Source organism: Lacerta agilis, chromosome 2, assembly GCF_009819535.1.
Source record: "Lacerta agilis isolate rLacAgi1 chromosome 2, rLacAgi1.pri, whole genome shotgun sequence".
NCBI classification, from domain to species: Eukaryota; Metazoa; Chordata; class Lepidosauria; order Squamata; family Lacertidae; genus Lacerta; species Lacerta agilis.
The window spans coordinates 80,246,373-80,265,856 of record NC_046313.1 but is presented as its reverse complement, the minus strand read 5'-3'; the positions used below and the strand labels follow the sequence as shown (position 1 = coordinate 80,265,856).

The 19,484-nt window shown below is 42.4% G+C and overlaps 1 protein-coding gene across 2 annotated transcripts in view; it reads right to left on the bottom strand.

The window, feature by feature from the left end:
* Positions 1–19,484, bottom strand: part of NCKIPSD (NCK interacting protein with SH3 domain) — an 83,501-nt gene that overhangs the window by 40,911 nt on the left and 23,106 nt on the right. Inside the window, exons 2-4 of one of the 2 annotated variants that reach the window (XM_033141009.1) lie at positions 7,260–7,372; positions 4,590–4,785; positions 1,097–1,126 (exon numbers count right to left, since the gene is read on the bottom strand). In XM_033141009.1, the coding sequence (XP_032996900.1) occupies positions 1,097–1,126; positions 4,590–4,785; positions 7,260–7,372 (339 nt within the window). The remainder of the gene's footprint in view (positions 1–1,096; positions 1,127–4,589; positions 4,786–7,259; positions 7,373–19,484) is intronic. The other variant, XM_033141010.1, reaches the window with a different exon arrangement.

The following is a 19,484-nucleotide window of genomic DNA, read 5'->3' as shown; positions in this document are numbered from 1 at the left end:
ACACCTGTTCACTCAGGTACTATTCCTATGCTGAATTGCATGTCACATCTAAAACATACACTGTTTTAGAAATTATTATTTTAGTCCCTTGTTGAATTTATTATTTTATGGTCTGCTGCGGAATTTATCATTTCATAATGTGCTTCATAAATAAAGTAAAAATGAATCAAACCTGTCTCCTCTAGAAGCTACACCAGATGTTTGGGATTAAAAGTCACATCATCTCTGGCCACTGGCTATGCTGGCTGGAAACTGAGGGGGTTATATTCTACCAACACCCAGAGGGTATCAGGTTGGGGAAGGCTGCTGCTTTAAAGGATGTTCAAAAGATGTTCATTTGAAGAAAAATGTTCAAGACTTTTCATGTGCTTAGGCCAGCTTATTTGTAGAACTCCTTGCATCCCAAATAGCCAGTCGTTTGCATATTGTAGTGCAGGCATGGCCAAGCTTGGCCCTCCAGATGTTTTGGGACTACAATTCCCATCATCCCTGACCACTGGTCCTGTTAGCTAGGGATGGTGGGAGTTGTGGTCCCAAAACATCTGGAGGGCCAAGTTTGGCCATGCCTGTTCTAGTGTAAGCAGCATATTTTGCAGAATAATGATTTTCAAGTGGCAGCTTCATGTCAACCAGGGGTCAGCAAACTTTTTCAGCAGGGGGCTGGTCCACTGTCCCTCAGACCTTGTGGGGGCTCAGGCTATATTTTAGGGGGGGGGGGAACTGAACAATTTCCTATGCCCCACAAATAACTCAGAGATGCATTTTAAATAAAAACACACATTCTACTCATGTAAACACATGCTGATTCCCGGACCGTCCGCGGGCCAGATTTAGAAGGCAATTGGGCTGGATCCGGCCCCTGGCCCTTAGTTTGCCTAGCCATGAGTCAACAGTATACTAGGAATTATATATAAACATTATTGGTTAAACAGCAGTGGGCAGGAGATAAATGAAAACTAAAATGAAACACAGCTTTTGAACAAAACAAGCATAGCCTATGGTTATGTTTTGTAGAACATTTTACACTTAAGTATTAAAAAGTTAAAGTTAGGGTATATGGAGTTAGAAACTACAACCATAAAATATGTCAACTTACGCCATACTTTGTTTCTGGCCTTTTATCATTCTGACAATCGTAATCCAGAATAAAAAATAGATAAATAGATAAAATGAAATGAATTTTTTTTAATGAAAGATACTATTTAAACAGCTCCATCCCATTCACTACATTACCATAGTGAGGCCTATGTGTTTGCCTTCCACAGTCATTCTTTACTCCAAGCCCCGAATTAAGAGTTACAGTTAATAAACACAATACTTAAAACCATGATGAAGCTCAAGCTCAGTCCTTTTTTCTTTTTTCTTTATTAGTTTAAAGAAAAAAGTGTTACTCATTTGAAAAATGGCAATGCTTAAACATAATTCTAACGAAAGACAATTCATTTGTTCATTTAGAAATTATCGGTATTCCGTCCAAATGAATATCACACAGCTGGGAGTTAAGGACATAAAGGATGTCTTTCAAAATACTGGCAAAATGCCTCTTCCTTTCCCCTAAAAGATTATGTAAATGCACATGCACCAAGTCAACTTAAATCTTCAATCCTTGGCATTCTGTAAACTTTACAGGCTCTGAAAACTGCTTGGTATGACGAAGAAGCAGCAGAATTTGTTTTTATATTATTTATTTAAGTTACTTCTTAGCAGCGCTCCAATAAAGGATTCTAGGGCAGTGTGCTTCATGCCACTTGGAAACCAACAAATAAACATAACTAAATAAGCCAGTTATTTTAAATGTTCCATTGAGAAAAGAAAAGGATCTTGGTTCTTCAATGGTTTCCATCAAACTTCTCAAACTGACCCCTATTTGTTCTCTTTTTTTACAAAATGATGAAAATTTGTACTTTAGTCCTGAGTGGTGTTCAGGAAATCTTTTTTTAAAAACCCAAAACAGGATGCAACAACACAGATAAGACAAATATAGTTTGTTTTCGTTTTGCATAAACACGGGTTATTTTTAAAACTTCCATCTGAGACTTCATAAGATTATAAAGCAACACCTTCATTATTGTTATAAAGGCTGCAAGCTCATCCCCAGGTGTAACTGTAAGTATGCTTTGCACAGGCAAATAAATATATATTTCTCAAATACATTCCTGCTGGTTAGTGTGCCTGCGGGCAAGAAAGCTCAACAGCTCCTGCTAATCCTCCCCTGTCAATACCCACAATAATGTTTTTCTCCCAACAGCCAGATTTCTTCCAGCCTCAGAGCCCATGATGGTGGGCAGAACAGTTTTTTAAAATGGCCAGGAGAGGGACATTGTCAATACCACTCAGTGGTTGAAGAATTCTCCCATGTAAATGCCCCATCCCTATTTAGCACTACCAGGCAACACAAGCTTGGAAACGGCGTATTTCCATAATGATGTACAATTCTGCTCTCAGTGTTGAAGCTGCCCAAGTTTTCTCTGCATCTACCCCTGCATTGTAGAATGACAACAATAGCCCAGTTTTGAACATGTTTGCTGCTTGCTGCTTTTCTGGACGTCGACCAGAAGTGAGAGCCTGTGAAATTTCAAAGAATCAGGTCAATTTCACGCTGCTGATGCTTTCTAAGAGAAGCACCAACAATAACAAGGGAATACTGAAAAGAAATGGGGGGGGAGGGGTTTGATAGCGAATCTACTTCCACCTTCCTTCTCTCCTTGCAAGCTGGTTTCATGTGTAAGACCATATCACAAGTCACACCCTTAAATAAGTTCTGATCACTTCAGGTTTGGCATACCCTTGCTAGCTAGAGATTCTTGTGCAAAAAGGAGCACATGTCCCGATATCCAGAAAATCCCTAGAATGAGGCACTGAGAGCAAGCTGTCTAACAGAATGTGCTTCCTCGAAGTCCAAGGTTTCTGGGTTTTTTTTTTTTAAGAATCTGTAAAAGAATCTGGGAAGGGGCATTGGCTTTGCATGATGTGTGCCCCACAACATGTGTCCTCCAAACCCCATTGCCCCATCCTCAATATCATTTTGGCAGCAATTCCCTGTTTACCTTTGCTAACAACTCTATTTGGGAAACAATGGTGATGACGGTGCCAAACAGAAGTCAACCTTAACTATCAGGAGAGCTGACAGGTTGGTATTCTTCAATTTGGATGTTCAAAAAGTATTTTCTCTCCAGTGATTCTAAGTTCATCATCTGTTTATCACAGAGCAAAGTGTCATCAGGAGCACACTCAAAAGAGATTGCGGAGGATTTATAGCCAGATTGGGTTTGGGAAGCTTCCTTCCCATTAGTCAAGGCACTTCATGTTTTGCTAGAGCTTCACTGGCACTAGAGAGTCATGATGGAGAATACAGATGGGGAGTGGATTTCCATCATTCATTTTTCTGTCCATAGAGAAGCATTCTCTGGCCTCTTCCAAAGGAGATCTAATGAGTTTATTTGCCTTGAGTGTACAGTAGATATAAATAGATCAAGAAACAAGTTGTTATGGCAAGTGACATGCTCCATTCCATTCAGACGACCTTTTTTATAGTTCCCGTCAATATTAATGTCCTAACAATCACTAAGACAAATAACTTGTCGTTTCTGAAGGAAGAGTCTCCCTGTTTTTTACTGGGCCAATAATTTCAGCAAACTGTACTATCACCTTCAGAACTCAGCCTACCAATTGAAAGACATACATGGGCATCAGATAAGTCTCAGAATATGTTTAAATGTCTACAAAACTAAGTTTTCCTTCCTTTGTCCCTCCCATTCTTTTTTTCCTAGTGTGCCATGGACCAGCCTAGTACTAATTTTTGTAAGCTGTTCCCACAGTCTTTTAGAGAAGCAGGATATAAATGTGTTAAATAAACAAATCTCTGCTTACAAATCATATTTCCTGTGCTTCCTTCCTTGGTTTATCATCAGCACAGAAAATTCAAGGCAAATTGCACAATGCAGTAAACTGAGGAACAAGCAGTCACTGTAGTTAAAAGAACTAATCTGTCAAAGAATGGGCAAGACAACAAGAAACACTGTACTAAATACATTTTCCCTACTTATCTGAGAAATCAGCATCTCTTTAAAAGCGAGTTACAAGACTGCTGAATGCCCTAATCTGCTCTCACAAATCTCTCTCCTATTGGCTTCTTCCCGGGAATTCCCAAAAGTTTTACAAATGAAACCATCACACACAGTAGCCAGGTCTATCATAAGTTCAGCTACTCTATAGTGATTGTCAACTGTAATGAACACAACTTAAGAAGTGATCTCAAGCTGCCGTTCAGTTAATATCACCTGCAGTCACCTCCTTCATTCTCAAAACAGAACACTGACAAGAAGCAGCAGGTGGCATATAACATATTTTCACCTATGCTCAATAAAATAACGCATGGGGGTTGAGCTTCTAAATAGCTGGCAGGTCCAAAAACAAAACAAAACAGCTCTTTACTTATTCTCTAGGATCAACACTCACAGCAAGATATAAATGGTTAAGTGTAAGAGGTGGAAATTCCCTCTTTCCCACCCAAGAATTTTTTTTGACAAGATTAGCACATGGAGTAGATATCTTGTAAGATAAAGGATTAAATGTACCACATATCTCACCTGGTAAACACCAACTTCCTCCTCTTGGGGATCTGTGTTAGGCAAGCTATGGTGTCGCTCATATCCAGTCCTGCAGACACCATTGGGTTGCCTGGCTAGGTCCAGGTGATGATCACTGGAAGATGGAGTCATTCCTTGAGTGGATGGTGAGTGACTTTTGCGGGAAACAGTTTCCTTCCGATGATGTATCAGTTTCCTGGCAATATAAAACAACAGCCATATTGAGGAAGTATAGCTTACAGGACTGGTCCAGAGTTCCAAAGCTGAAGTCATATTACTGAACTGTGAACACGGACTGACCTTGAAGATTTTACTTCAATGGCAGAACGAATCCAATTCCATTGAGCTATCGAAAGCTATGATCTAATGAGTGCCGTTGCAAGGTCTTCCACTTTAGCAACAGGGCTCTGCCCCCCCTTCCCTGCGCCCCTAGAAACTGGCTCTGGGAGGGGCTTGGGAGCCAGTGTGGTATAGTGGTTAAGAGTGGTAGACTTGCAATCTGGGGAACCGGGTTCGTGTCTCCACTCCTCCACATGCAGCTGCTGGGTGACCTTGGGCTAGTCACACTTCTTTGAAGTCTCTCAGCCCCACTCACCTCAGAGTGTTTGTTGTGGGGGAGGAAGGGAAAGGAGAACGTTAGCCACTTTGAGGCTCCTTCGGGTAGTGAAAAGCGGGATATCAAATACAAACTCTTCTTCATCTTCTTCTTCTTCTTCTTCTTCTTCTTCTTCTTCTTCTTCTTCTTCTTCTTCTTATTCCCCCCCCCCCCCCGAGCAGCATGCAAGCGGGGAAGGGATCATTCCATCTGACAAGCTGAAAAGCTTCCACTGTGCAATGCTGAATTCCTCCCAATTAATTTTCCCATCTCCTACTCATGGTGTTCAAGGTTTACTATTTCTTGCCCTTTTGTTCATGATTCATGACATATTTGACTATAAAAATATATGTGCGAGGAAAGAGTGTCTCTCTCATGAAACTGAAGTACCAATGTTGGAAAACAAACCTGTTTTCATTTGCAGGCACCAGACATTTTTAGCCTAGAAACCATGAAGTTCAGCTTAGAGGAAGAAACTCTGCAAAGCTCTTTACTTCCCCTCCAATGAAACTAGATTGCAAACAGTGTGAATGCAGCATTTTACGCTTTAGTTACCACCTTGGAAACAAAGCTTCAAGATTACACAACTCTTTGGTATCTTGGCACCTGCACATAATTTGTGATGAAACTACTGCGCCCTTATCTTCTTCCTTAAATTTTAATACTTTGATCTGTAATACATACCAATTCTATGGGCACTTCTGAAAAATCAGGTGCTCTGGATTCATAGAGGTGCTTTGTTGCCAAAAGGATCATCTTATTACAACTGGAAATCCTCATGTTTCCCCCAGGACGACATCCGGATTAGCTTCACTTAATCACTGACTAACATGCTGACACCTTCCCATTTATATGGCATGGTTTTCTTTGTAATTCTCATATTACCTGGGTTCATCTGCTGCTGCACATCCCTCCTATATCCCATTCTGCTTACCCTTCCCACTACTTCTTGCATATTCAAGCCTTTTGTATTCCTCATTGCTTACCACATTGGGTTGCTTATTCTAGTAGCCTACTGCTTTCTTCTGTCCCCCCCCCCTTTTCCTTTATTGGGTGGGAAAGAGAATGTGTGGTAGTTATTAGCCACCATTATTAGTGCCAGATAACACTCCACCAATTGAAAAACAAATAAAAATATATTACAAAAGAAAGATTGTGTCTGCACATGTCAGCAGCCTTCTCTAGGTGGGACTATCATGAGAAAATCTGTAGTAAATGGATAGTTTCTCAGGGCTGATCTAGAATTGCTAGCAAAATCCCAAGGTTCACGTGTGCACTTTTGACTTTTGCCCTGGACCCTCTCCAGAAAACCCATGTTTCTTTGTCCACTATTGGGTTGTGCTTAGTCCAATTCGTCTGAATGTGTCTGCCTTGCTCTGCCCTCTGCACTTCTCAGGGCTCAAAGTGGCTGTGAGGAGTTGCTAGCTAAGCTCTAGGCTTCCAGGACTTGTTGCTCCCTCCTCCCTCTCCATTCTCTGGAGGCACGAGGTTCTTTTTAATGTTTGATATTTTATCATATCCTGTATATGCTGGAAGCTGCCCAGAGTGGCTGGGGCAACCCAGTCAGATGGGCGGAGTAGAAGAAGAGGAAGAAGAAGAGTTTGGATTTGATATCCTGCTTTATCACTACCCTAAGGAGTCTCAAAGCGGCTAACAATCTCCTTTTCCCTTCCTCCCCCACAACAAACACTCTGTGAGGTGAGTGAGGCTGAGAGACTTCAGAGAAGTGTGACTAGCCCAAGATCACCCAGCAGCTGCATGTGGAGGAGCGGGGAAGCGAACCCGGTTCACCAGATTACGAGTCCACTGCTCTTAACCACTACACCACATTCTTTTATTTTTAGAGAGGTTTTTTGATTATGCAGAGATGTGAAGTAATCAGGTGTTAGCTCCCACAATTCCCAGTTAGACTAGAGATCAAAAAAGTGATAGAGGAGGCACCGCTCCATGTGTCTTTTGAACACCTGGCTTGGCCCTGATTGCTAACTGCATGCCTTACAGTTATTTGCCTTCAGGTGTGCCTTCCCTACCATTATTTCCATACTGTCTTGAATATTCCTGCTTGCTGTACTTACTGGAGGACATCCCTCTGCTCCAAGTTGTATTTCCCCCCATTCTTCATTGCCGCATTATGAATGGCCTCAATAGCTCTGTCAATAGACTGCAGAACCACATCTTGTTCCAGCACCTAAGGAATGTAACAGGCATTGTGTTAAACACCTTCACTTTCATCTCCCCATCAACACTTATAATGACAACGTGAAATTGACAAGCGTAGCCATCTTAATTCGGTTTTATGGGCATCCTTTGAAACTCTTTCATTGTTTTGGTACTCAACCACAACATACGTTTATAACAGAAATCAATTCCCTCATTTTGTTTCTTATGGGTATTTGATAAAAGTTTCTTTAAAAATAAACAAAAAACAAACCCCAAGGGGTGTGTGTGCGTGTGTTTTAAAAAAGTAATATACAAAATGGATTCTGTCTGTGCAAGATTTATTGGCGGAGTAGAAAAACATTTGTTTAGAGGCAGCGGAGAATACATCACAACTCCACTCACCCATCCTGGGCCCTGGAGCCCCAGCAATTCATTACATGAAGATCAATGGCAAGACTTCAGAGGCGCAAAGCAGCTCTTCAGATCAATTTCACATTCAAATTGCCACAGTGACTCTTCCACCCTCCACTGCAAGTTGTGACAATTTGAAGCATACTTCCTTCCACTATCTTTGCTTGCCTTTAGAATAGAACAAATGGGCTAGATTCCCACATACCCCCGACACCCATCCTGAAAAAATATAGGTGCAAGCATTGACTTGAAATACGTCAGGCAACCAAACACCTGAGAACAGCTATCCCATGATTCATACCACTTGAGGCTCCTCCTGACAGCCTTTTTTATTGCACATTCATGATGATTTGTGCTCATGCTGTTATCATGGCAGTCATACATGATCCCACTTTAAATATTGCTTGCACCGGCAAAAGTTGTAGGGTGGTCCTATTGCTTCATTTCCAGTCAACGCGTATCCTGTTACTTCTGAAATTTATAACACAACTATTCAGGTTCATTTTCACCCTACCTCTGTTGCACTATTGCCCCTTTAGACAGCAACCTTGTGGTAAGGTTATCCCTATTGCTATTGTTCTCCAAGCAAATGGGCATGCCCTTCATCAACCAGCTTTGTTTTTGTCAAATCTTTTTAAGGCAAATCATGAATCTCACATTCACCAAAATTTTATCTACCCCAGACATTTAATATGCTTATGAAAACAAATGAATGTTGATGACTGCTGGCTACAGTCTTCCATTCGCTTCACTGCAGGCACAAGTCATCACTGACACTCACATATTGGCTCTGCATGATCTGACTTACTGAGTGCGACCTTTCTTGGACTAGTTACCGGTATATATGCTGCTGTTAGCAGTGGCAAGGTCCTATTGGAAAGTTGAAGGAGTTGTAACAAAATGAAAGTTAAAAAAAATGAAAGGTGGAAAATGGGGAAAGCATTATGTGAAGGTGAAGTCAAGGAGAAGGAATTCTTGCCGGTCAATAACATGGCTATTCTTTTAACTTCTTCTGACTATTCAGTAAGTGTTTACGTACTACAAAAAGGCCCTGATCTGAAGGGAAGAGCAACCAGGAGCTCATAGTCTTCCATGTTTGCTAACTCTGGACCCACCTTTAACCCAAACATGCAATTGAGGACCCATTCCTATTTTCATTTTACATATATCAGTACGGTGCTGAATGCTGCTGTTGCAACCCAACTTAGATCAGGCTGTGGCCTGGTAGTGGGTTCTGACCCACTAAAGGCCAGCATGTTATGAAGTTGGGAAGCCCAATCCCAACCTCTACTGCAAGTCTGCAACTTTAGGGGCATTCTGTGAAAGCAGGGAGGGGCAGAGCTGTGCAGTCCACTCCTTGCTAAAACCTGCTTCAAAGCCCACCATTACATTTGCCATCACTCAATTATTCCAGTATTTGGTAGACATGGATCTAGCTCTAGAGACAGTGGCTGGCTGGCTCCAAGGCTCCTGCATAGCACTCTTTCCCCACTTTCCTCCCCCCTCCCCATGCTAGTGCTGCAGAGTTCTAGCTACAGCTACCCAGATACAGATGTTGCGGCAACTCCCCAAGTCAGAGCAATATTTAGAAAATTCCTTATACCAAGGACTGTAAGCCTAATGTTTCATTTTATGAATCAGAACACAGGATCAGCTTTGTGGCCCTACCTCGTATAAGGAAAGAGTACTTGACTGACATTTGATGTATTAGCCTTTACGTATTAGCCTTTAGTGGGCAAAACCCAATTTGCTTAGATGGGTTAATGCCATCTAAATGCTAACCATCTTCTCTGCTCAGCCAAGGAGTGTTTGGAAACTTTATTTGCCTTAGGCAGGATTCTTGCACAGCAGAAGAAGGTACCAGCTCCCCAGGGGGTTAAGATCTTTGTTGCCCATGCAAAGGAATATGAATGCCAATAAAGCACTGTGCATTATGAAGGCATTATATTACTATGCCAAATCTGTACTTAAAGAATTCTGTGAATACTATGGAAATAGACTTTCAAAGATGACAAAGGGAAGTGACCTCGCAGTCCTCCAAAATTTAGATACTATGCTGCCATTACCTGAGCTTTTAGGTCAAGATGAAACTTCTGGGTTTTTCCCCTCAAATCATTATCTTAGAAGAGAAAAGATAGGGAGAAGAAGTGGGGGAGAAGAGTCTGAATTTCATTAACACTCTGCGGACTCATTAAAAATATCAAAAATGGGTCTAAGCTACCTTGGTGTTTTTACACCAACATACAACTCTGTGAGAAAACCCTCTCTAAACCTTTCCTATGGAGAGTGAGAGCGCAAGATACTGTGTGATCAATAGTCTAAGCAGAAGATAACTGAATCTCATTTGCAGGGTACGTTCTGTTGGGAAAGCTATTATTTAAATTCAGAGTAGGAAGGATCCAAATGGTCACACTGTCTAATCTCCCACCCAAGTTGTAAGATCTCCCAAATAATTCATGCAACCAAGACCTCTGAAGTCATGGTGATGGCTGCAGAGGACACAGCCCCAATGACACTAGTAAAAAACTTGAGGAGAAAAACAGCTTGTCTTATATGACAACGCAGCTCAGCAAATGAGAATTGCTTCTCATGCTTGGAAGAAGTTATTTTGGGAATCTTCCCTGGTCTTTTTACCAACAGGCCAAAGATGTTGCCCTAGTAATAACAAAATCGCTATTAAAATAGTTTACTATTTATTATCATTTTATAAGGTTTCGCACGCTTTTTAGGGTGCATGCCCAGTGGTTACAACAGAATGACACATTTCCAAAATTTAAAATAGCTATTAGAATGACATTTAAATAAGAGCACCACATAAGAGTTCTTAAATATATTTAACACCTTCACCTAGAGAGTCTATTTCCAGTTTGTGTCATTGCATATGCTAACACCAAGTCCATTCCATCATGTTACCCAAATTTTTTGTTTTTTTAAAAAATGTGCAGAAATTACTAACAACGCTAATTACTAACAATTCTACAAAGTGATAAAATATGAGGAAAACTTTGCTTGATCCATACACCAGGCCAGGAGATGTAAATTAAGTCAGTTTACAGCTGAGTTAATTCCTTGATAATCGCACCCTTCACCACAAACAATGCTTCTTGTACAACTATGAGCTACCCTTTTGGGTAGCTCACCCACCCACCCCCAAACAGCAGTATCAAACTGTGCAGACTTCTCCAAAGAAGAGGTTGTTATTTATTGCTGTGACATCATCTTACTGGTGTCAACTAAAACTAAACAATTAAGACATTTAGAGCATCTTTGTCAGCTATCATCTCATCTGGGCTTCCGCTCCATTCTTCCCTCCTGTGAGTCAGGCACTACATCATTTCTATTAATTCACAGCAAAAGCCTCTGAACATTTATGACTTTAACAATGCTATGCAATGCACACACACAGCCCTTCAGTTATCATGTTAACGTTGCAATGTCTTTTTTTAAAAAAGCACCCCTCTTCTCTTAAAATTCAAGTAACTTCTGTCACACACAAAAGTACCGGTACTTGTACTACGCCATGAGCGGCACCAAGTTACCCCTCAAAACCACCAGCACCTAAAGAAATGCTTTCTAAAAATGTCATAATTTTGAAGCATAACTTGGGAGGGACATGTTTTAAAGTCTTGGGGCTGCTGCACAAACATCATATTCCATCCCACAGCAGTTATTGCTTCTTTTACATTGGAGGTTCTTGACAAAGCGACCCAGGTGGGTGGTATATGTTGTTAACAGGTTGTGAAGGGGCTGAGAAAACCAACAGAACCACTATACTGGCTGAATACATCCTCACATTCACACTTCTACAAGGAGGCAACATGCAGCATTTTGCACTAAATTAAAGCTAGTTACTAATGGTTACCTTTACCTTTACAGGTAGGTAGCCGTGTCGGTCTGCCGTAGTCGAAACAAAATATTTTTTTTTCTTCCAGTAGCACCTTATAGACCAACTAAGTTTGTTATTGGTATGAGCTTTTGTGTGCATGCACACTTTTTCTGAAGAAGTGTGCATGCACATGAAAGCTCATACCAATAACAAACTTAGTTGGTCTCTAAGGTGCTACTGGAAGAAAAAAAATTTTTTTGTTTAAATTAAAGCTGCAAGTCATATTCAAAGCCGTCCCCAGTAGAATGGCATGATCTCCAGGGGCCAGCAAACTTTTTCAGCAGGGGGCCAGCCCACTGTCCCGCAGACCTTGTGGGGGGCCGGACTATATTTTGGGGGGAAAATGAATGAATTCCTATGCCCCACAAATAACCCAGAGATACATTTTAAATAAAAGCACACATTCTACTCATGTAAAAACACGCTGATTCCTGGACCATCTGCGGGCCGGATTTAGAAGCCGATTGGGTCGGATCTGGCCCCCGGGCCTTAGTTTGCCTACCCATGTCTTAGATGATCCTCAAGACTACAAATGCATGATAAAAGCTGCCAAAATTCCAGATTTTGGAGCAGGAGCACAGCTGATCTGTTGTTAAAAGAAGCTCCTAGCTCTAGGCACCACCTGTTCTTCCAAGTAGAAAAACTGCACCACGGGACTGACAGCCCACCACAGACACCTCTCTCTCCAGAGCTGCAGACTATGCCACCAGCATCACATCCAGGGCAGATAAAAATTAACAAACTATGGTGCTAGCAGAATTGCTTCTCCTTGCACAAGACAGGACGCCTGCTTCTCCCCGAAGTGTAGCGCAATGTTGAGAGGGGGCACAAACAGGCGCTCCCACAGCAGGCTCTTTCACCAGAGCCTGGCTCCATGCCAGAAGGAGCTGTGCCTTGGTGCAGTGCTTCTGCCTCGTGCCTGACCTGCCAGTGGAGAGTGGGCAGCAGCTTCTCCGCCTGTCTCCTAACCCTGAACTGTGGCGCACGGAGGGTGGCTTCCATGCCCTGTGCACCCACCCTGGGCAGCACAGGCATACTTTCCACCGCTGGCTTCTTCTAAGTATTGGGGACCCCTCAAACAGTACATGTTATGGCACAAAGGACTGTGATCAGTAGGAGGAATAATCACTAGCAATAGTGCTTCCACTGATGCAATGCCACCATCCTATACAACCACATTTTTAAAGGTCAGTCTTCCCTCCCACGTTAGATCAATGGTCACTTTTTAAAAAATCCAGTTAAACATAAAACCTAAATTTAATACTAACGTATTAAATTCTGTGCTGCTCATGAAACTCTGTTCATGGCCCTCTATCAAACACCCTGAATTTAAGCCTACTCTTCTCTATGGAGAAGACTTGTCAGGTCAAGCATGATAAATAGAACATAAAGTATGCTTAAGCCAATTGTTTTCAATGGATTTAAGCATGCTTAATTCTGTCTTAAAATGGATTGCAGACAATGTATTACAGCAAATTATGAATATTTATAACTAGCTTCACAGAAATTTACTTTCCATCTCATGGAGAAATGCAGTTTTATCAAATAGTAAGCAGTAAGTTGCTTCTGGAAACAAACCTACAACCCAGCACACTGAACTCTGTCCTGAATTAAAGTTACCTTTAGGCAAACGACCTTGCTTTCAGTGTGTACAGAAAAGCCAGACAGAAATCCATTATTTCACAATTCCAGCCCAACCCCTTGTTTCTTAAATAAGCATGATCTGCATGACCAGGGGTTTTAGAGCATGCTCCAAGGTAGTTTTAACCCTTTAAAAAGTTGTAAACTATCATGTTTCCACTGGTATAGCAGCCAGGTAGCAGGCACTCCTTTTCATGGGATCGATGAATGAAGTGGAAACTTGATTTAGACAGATCTTTTTAAACAGTGTTTTAAATTATTGTTTAACAGAACCATCCAAGCCCCTGATACAAGTGGGTTGTGTTCCTCTGTCCATCCCAGCCTTCATCAGTGAGGGAGCCCCACCAGCAAGGAGCATCCCAATTCACCCAACCCAAAATGTAGGGGGAAGGTACTGTTGAGAGCATCCCTGCTGGCAACAGCCAACAAAATATCCTTAAATGCTAGTTCAGGAGATCCGCTCCACTTACCTGTGGGGAGGAGTTACGGTGGACCGCGTGGCCGCCCTCTCACTTCCAGGTGGACGGGGGACTTTGTCCCTCGCCGCCCGGAAGATTCCCGACCATGTCACCAAGCAGCCGGCCAATCAGCCGGCTGGGGGGCATGGCCGAGACCTACTTTAAAAGCTGAAGAGCGAGCCAGAGGGCTTCCTTTCGGCTCGCTTCCTCAATCTCCTACCCTCCTTCCCTACTTGCAGGTTTGCCATCAATGGCCTTGCTTTGGACTTCGGTTGGTCGCCTGCCCTTGTCAGGGGCCTGGTAGGAATTTTTCCACTTGGCAGATTGGCTGGGCCAAGTGGTTTTCACCTACTGCTTAGCAACTGTCACAACTTTGTAAGGTGTTGTGGTTAGGCATTGGGTGACCTTGTTGGTGGAGGGGAGGCCTGGCCATCGTCTGCCCCTCCAAGCTTAAGGGTATTCCGTTAAAGGAATCCGGGGGTGTGGATCTTGTCCAAAGCCCAATGTGGGGCTAGGGCCATGCTGCGACCCCTTGGGAACCCAGGGGGAGCTCGAGTTGGTTTGAATCGACGGAGCTCCCCCTACCAGTGGTTTACCCTTACTTGACTTCCTGCTCTGCAGGCAGGAGTCAGATATAGTCAGGTCCACTCAATGCCTAAGCCTATACCGCTCACATTCTGTAACCAATAAAATTGTGGCCAAATTTTGTCCAATAACATTAACCTTATATCCTGTGTCCTTGTGCTTTTATTTCATCCTCGAGGGGGCGGCCATGGGGTCTCGACACGCAACTGGCCCATGATGGCGACAACCTATCCAGGCCTCTTCACTGCACCAGCCTGGGAACTGGCACAGTAAAGGGGCATTTCCCCTGTCACCCTTCACCTTCTGCCTTGGCCAAAAGGCTGTGCCATTTCATCAAGTCTTACTGCACCACAATTTAAGAAGGATGTTGACAAGCTGGAACGTGTGCAGAGGAGGGGAACCAAGATGATCAAGGGTTTGGAAACCAAGCTTTATGAGAATCAGTTAAAGGAGCTGGGTATGTTTAGCTTGGAAAAGAGGAGACTCTTTTAAAATCAGTTAAAATAATATAAAACCAGAAGAAAAAGGTTAGGACCTTAAAACATGTATCTTAGGTGTCAAAGACCAGGGCAAAGACTGCATCTGTACCGTATGACAGAAGCTATACAATGAGGATGCTAGACTCACCTCTGTGGGTCTAGTAGGCTTTTTACCCTTATATAATGCTGACAGATATCCCAATGGTTTAGCATTCCTAATCCCTGCACAATCACTACCAGCAAAGAAACCATTGCTGGGACATACGGTCTTTGTACAATAGAATGAATTTTCAAATGGGGGCAGACACATTAATGTAAGCATGCATGTTCAAAGATGTGAGAAACATAGAGTATGTTTCAAATAAAGGAGTCTAAGCAGGTATAACTATTATGTGAGCCAAATAAATATGGAGGCTTTTCCTTACAGCGGTGGTTGACCCCATGGTGTGTTTTAATAGTACTATGAGAGGTCCATATTGCTCAAACATGTTAGATTGACTCTGGAAGAGGCCTGAATCATCATGCATTTGTTGTGCAGAGGATACCTTCTTTATAGTTTAAAAGGTAAAGGGACCCCTGACTATTGGGTCTAGTCGTGTCCAACTCTTGGGTTGTGGCGCTCATCTCGCGTTCATGGCTAAGGGAGCCGGCGTACAGCTTCCAGGTCATGTGGCCAGCATGACAAAGCCGCTTCTGGCAAACCAGAGCAGCACACGGAAACGGCGTTTACCTTCCCGCCGGAGCGGTACCTATTTATCTACTTGCACTTTGATGTGCTTTTGAACTGTTACGTGGGCAGGAGCTGGGACTGAGCAATGGGAGCTCACCCCGTCGTGGGGATTCCAACCACTGACCTTCTGATCAGCGAGCCCTAGGCTCTGTGGTTTAACCCACAGCGCCACCCGCGTCCCTTCTTTATAGTCTAGCAAGAGGCAAAGCTATAGAACTGAATCAAGACACAGATATTTCCAATCTCTGTTATTAACATGAGCAAACAGGCAATTTAATCATTGAATCTCAGAGGCCTTCTTACTTCTCTGCTGGATTAAGACAACAAATAATATAAATAAGACGTTTCCTGCTTGAAAGCTCCATACAACATGCTTGAGCCTGCATTTGAGACCAACATAATAAGAAATTGCTCCTTTTCTAACAACTAACAGGACAGATTATCTTCACTTTTCAGAAGCGTTTTTAATTAAACTCAGTTACAGAATATTCATGTAAGTATTCAAGCTACTAATCAGCATTTCCCAAAAGAACTGCCTTCACCCCTTTCTCCATAGCAATCCATCTCTTTGCAGCCATTGCTTGGAATCTTCTGACTGTGGAAGATTCAGGCTTTTGTACCGATCAGAAGGGGAGGGGGGAATGTAATGGTAGTACAGCTTGTTTCTTTCTACACCCCATCCCCCAACCACTTTTCTCTTTTCCATTTTCTGCCTCCCTCCAACACACTTATATCACTCCTGCAGAGTACTTCTCTAAGTGTCACTCTACAAAACACCATGGTTGTTTAAATGCCAGTCACATAGGAAAACTTGTTCAGCAGTCTAGAATAATCATACCTTTCAGAAAAGCATTTTTCTAGACAAATGGGATCTTATAGGGTTTGCTGACAGAACCAAAGATGGACTGCAGGCATGCGCTGTGCGTGCAATTTACATATTTAAGGCAATGGGCCTATTACAGATATGACAAGCCCCTGAAAAATGTGCCTTTCAAACCAAGTTTTTCCTTTCCTTTGGCAAGGTTAGATTAAGCACAATAATATTCTACTCCTTCCTTGTCTCTCCCAATTTAGGGGACAGCAGCACAGGCCCAAAATGGTTTCATTCCAGAGGTCACATGCTAAATTAGAAGCAAGATGCTTTCTACATTCAAGGTTAGGAATTTGAATTACTTACAGAAGCTAATGTACCACATTCAAGCAAATGTCAACAATAGTTTGAATACCCTCCCACTGAAGCAGACAGAGGGGAAACAAAGATGTTGTTCAGGTGTTTTCTGCTACAGTGGCTTCCTGCAGACATAATGCTTAACCATATTTTGCATAACCATGGCTGGCTGACTTAACCCAGTTAAAATCAGAGCCATGCCAGGAGGTCTTTAGAGACTCTTCAACTCAATGCAGGAAAACAGGAAGAGTATGTGAAACCACACACTCACCTTTTTGTTGCTGTTGCCGCAAGATTGTAAGGTTCTGGCAGCAACAGAAATCATGCTTCCCACTGCTGCTAGCTGCACTTTTCTTCAGTACTTTCCACCCAAAAAATGCCAGTGTGAAGGCAGTATCAGAACCAGCTTGTGAGGTGAAGAAATTGCCTGAATCACACTTTGCTCAGTGCAAATTAAATGCTTAACCATGGTTAGTGCTAAACATTGCTTACAACCTGCTCTGTGACCAATTCTTAAGCACTGAAAAGTGAGTGTGGCAGTGTGGTGCCTGAAGTGTTGGATAGGGGCCTGGGAGACCAAGGTTCAAATCCAAACTGGACTATGAATCTCAACTGGGTACAATTGGATCACTCTTTGTCTCTCACTCAGTTACCTCACAGGATTGTTGTGAAAATAAAAATGGGGGGGGGGGGAGAGCCACCTTGAGCTACTCAGAAGAAAGGCAGGATATAAAAGTAGTGAAAAAGCAAATAATAGCTTTAAGTATTCAGAGACAACACTTAATCCTGGTTAAAGTGTTATGTCCTCAAGGGCCAGGCTTATTGCACATGTGGAGACAAAAGGCCAGTTGTTGCGTTCCTCTGTGAAATCATATAGTGAAGTGTCCACAGCCACCTGGAAAAAGGTTGGTGTGCACCTGCATGTACACATGGAGAAAAAGAAAAGATATCTATGATTATAGTTGCACTTTTTACGCTAGCCGTGATCTCAGTAATGCATGAAGGTACATTGTGTTTACATGTGGTTCCCCTTAACTTTTGTCCATGTGATTATGTACTGTGAATATGGATTCCATGGAAGAATTTAGTGTACCTGTAAATTCTTTTTTTAAAAACTTGCCTAAATAAATAGCTACACTGTTTCTAAAATACCATTTCAACAGAGAAGGTGCACCCAAGAATACAATACAAACTCAGAGACCATAAGCAGCCAGAACATTCTACTCCCTTAGGGGTTGCCTGATTGTTCCAAATGACAGTTTTTTCCTCAGAGTACTGTAATTATAGGGCAAGCCATTATAATGGACTGAATTACTCTTACCCTGGGATAGGAAGGCTGTGATCTTCCAGATGTTGTTGGACTACAACTCCCCAAATATCTGGCCATTTGCCAGGTTCACTGAGGCTGATCTGGAGGGCCACAGCCTGTCTACCTCTGACTTGGACCAAAATATACATATTAATAGTGCAATCAACTCTGGATAGCCTTGGATAACACCATGTCCAAGGTTCCCTTCCCCCACTATAGGAGCCTAGAAGAACAGCACTACTGGGAAGAAATAGAACCTTCCTTCTTCTTTAGCAGCAGCTGCTCCTCTCCCTTCCCAAAGAAATCTGGCTATCAAGCATTAGTTCCAACACTAATAGCAGAGGGCTAAAATGAAGGAGATAGGAGCTCAACATTGTCAGGATCAATACATCCATGTTTCCCCCCTCTTATCTGAAAACTACATCCATTGCAATAAAAATATAGGTGAAGAAGCATGGAAACTGCCCTAATCACTGCCATACAAGTTGGGGGACACAAACTACATGGTGTTAGCCAACATATGACAGCTGAACGGACCACTTTTCCAGTAAGTTGGGTCAAATACCTCTGAAATTGCTTTTGATTGCTTCTTAGTGCCTTGATGTGGTAGACTCACACAAGTGCCAGCTTACTGAGTTTGTGGATTTACAGCACTTCAGTGGGGACAGGCAGACATTTTACATTGCTGCTGACTTGCATGGGGAATAAATAAAATAAACTTAAGAAACTGTTTTAGAAAGCCTTGTGTTATAATAAACACTTGCTAACAGCAGAAATTCTGGTTTTAGTGAGCCATTTTTTTCCTGGATGAAGACAGAAGGAATTGTTCCACCAACGCTAAGTTTAGAGGACTACAAAATCAGATTTACGGTAAGTTGAGAACTCCACATTCCAACAGATTGTACATACAGTATCACATTTGGACTGGTTCATTAAGCAGAGACTCCAAGAAATGAGTAAAGCTCTATAGCAATTCAAGGGCAGAAATGCTATTACTTAGCCCTTCCATTTCACATTACAGATTCCATTTCACATTATTTTAAAAAATTAGTTATCTCGCACTTCCAAAATTTCAGTGGGAAACTCATGTCTACATGGAGCAAAGTAAAAGCAACAAGTCTTGAACTGTGTGTTTCTTGAATCTAAATGGACGAGAGGTTTGAATTATGGGTTAGGTGTGAAAAGCGTGCGCGTACACACACACACACACAGAGAGAGAGAGAGAGAGAGAGAGAGAGAGAAACCCTATTAGGGCTGTCTCCAAACATAATGCTAGACCCAACAGGTGGAATTCAGTGTTGTACTATTACAAACCTCCCACCAGTGCAAGCGTCTCACAGATGAAACAATCCCTACTCTCCTCCACCTGAATGCTGTTCTGGGGGGCTTATCCAATTTCAAGGGCAAGGGTACACGGGAGAAGGAGGGGAAGCCCCATTACGCAAGAAGAAGTCCTTGTGCAGGGCTTCCGCT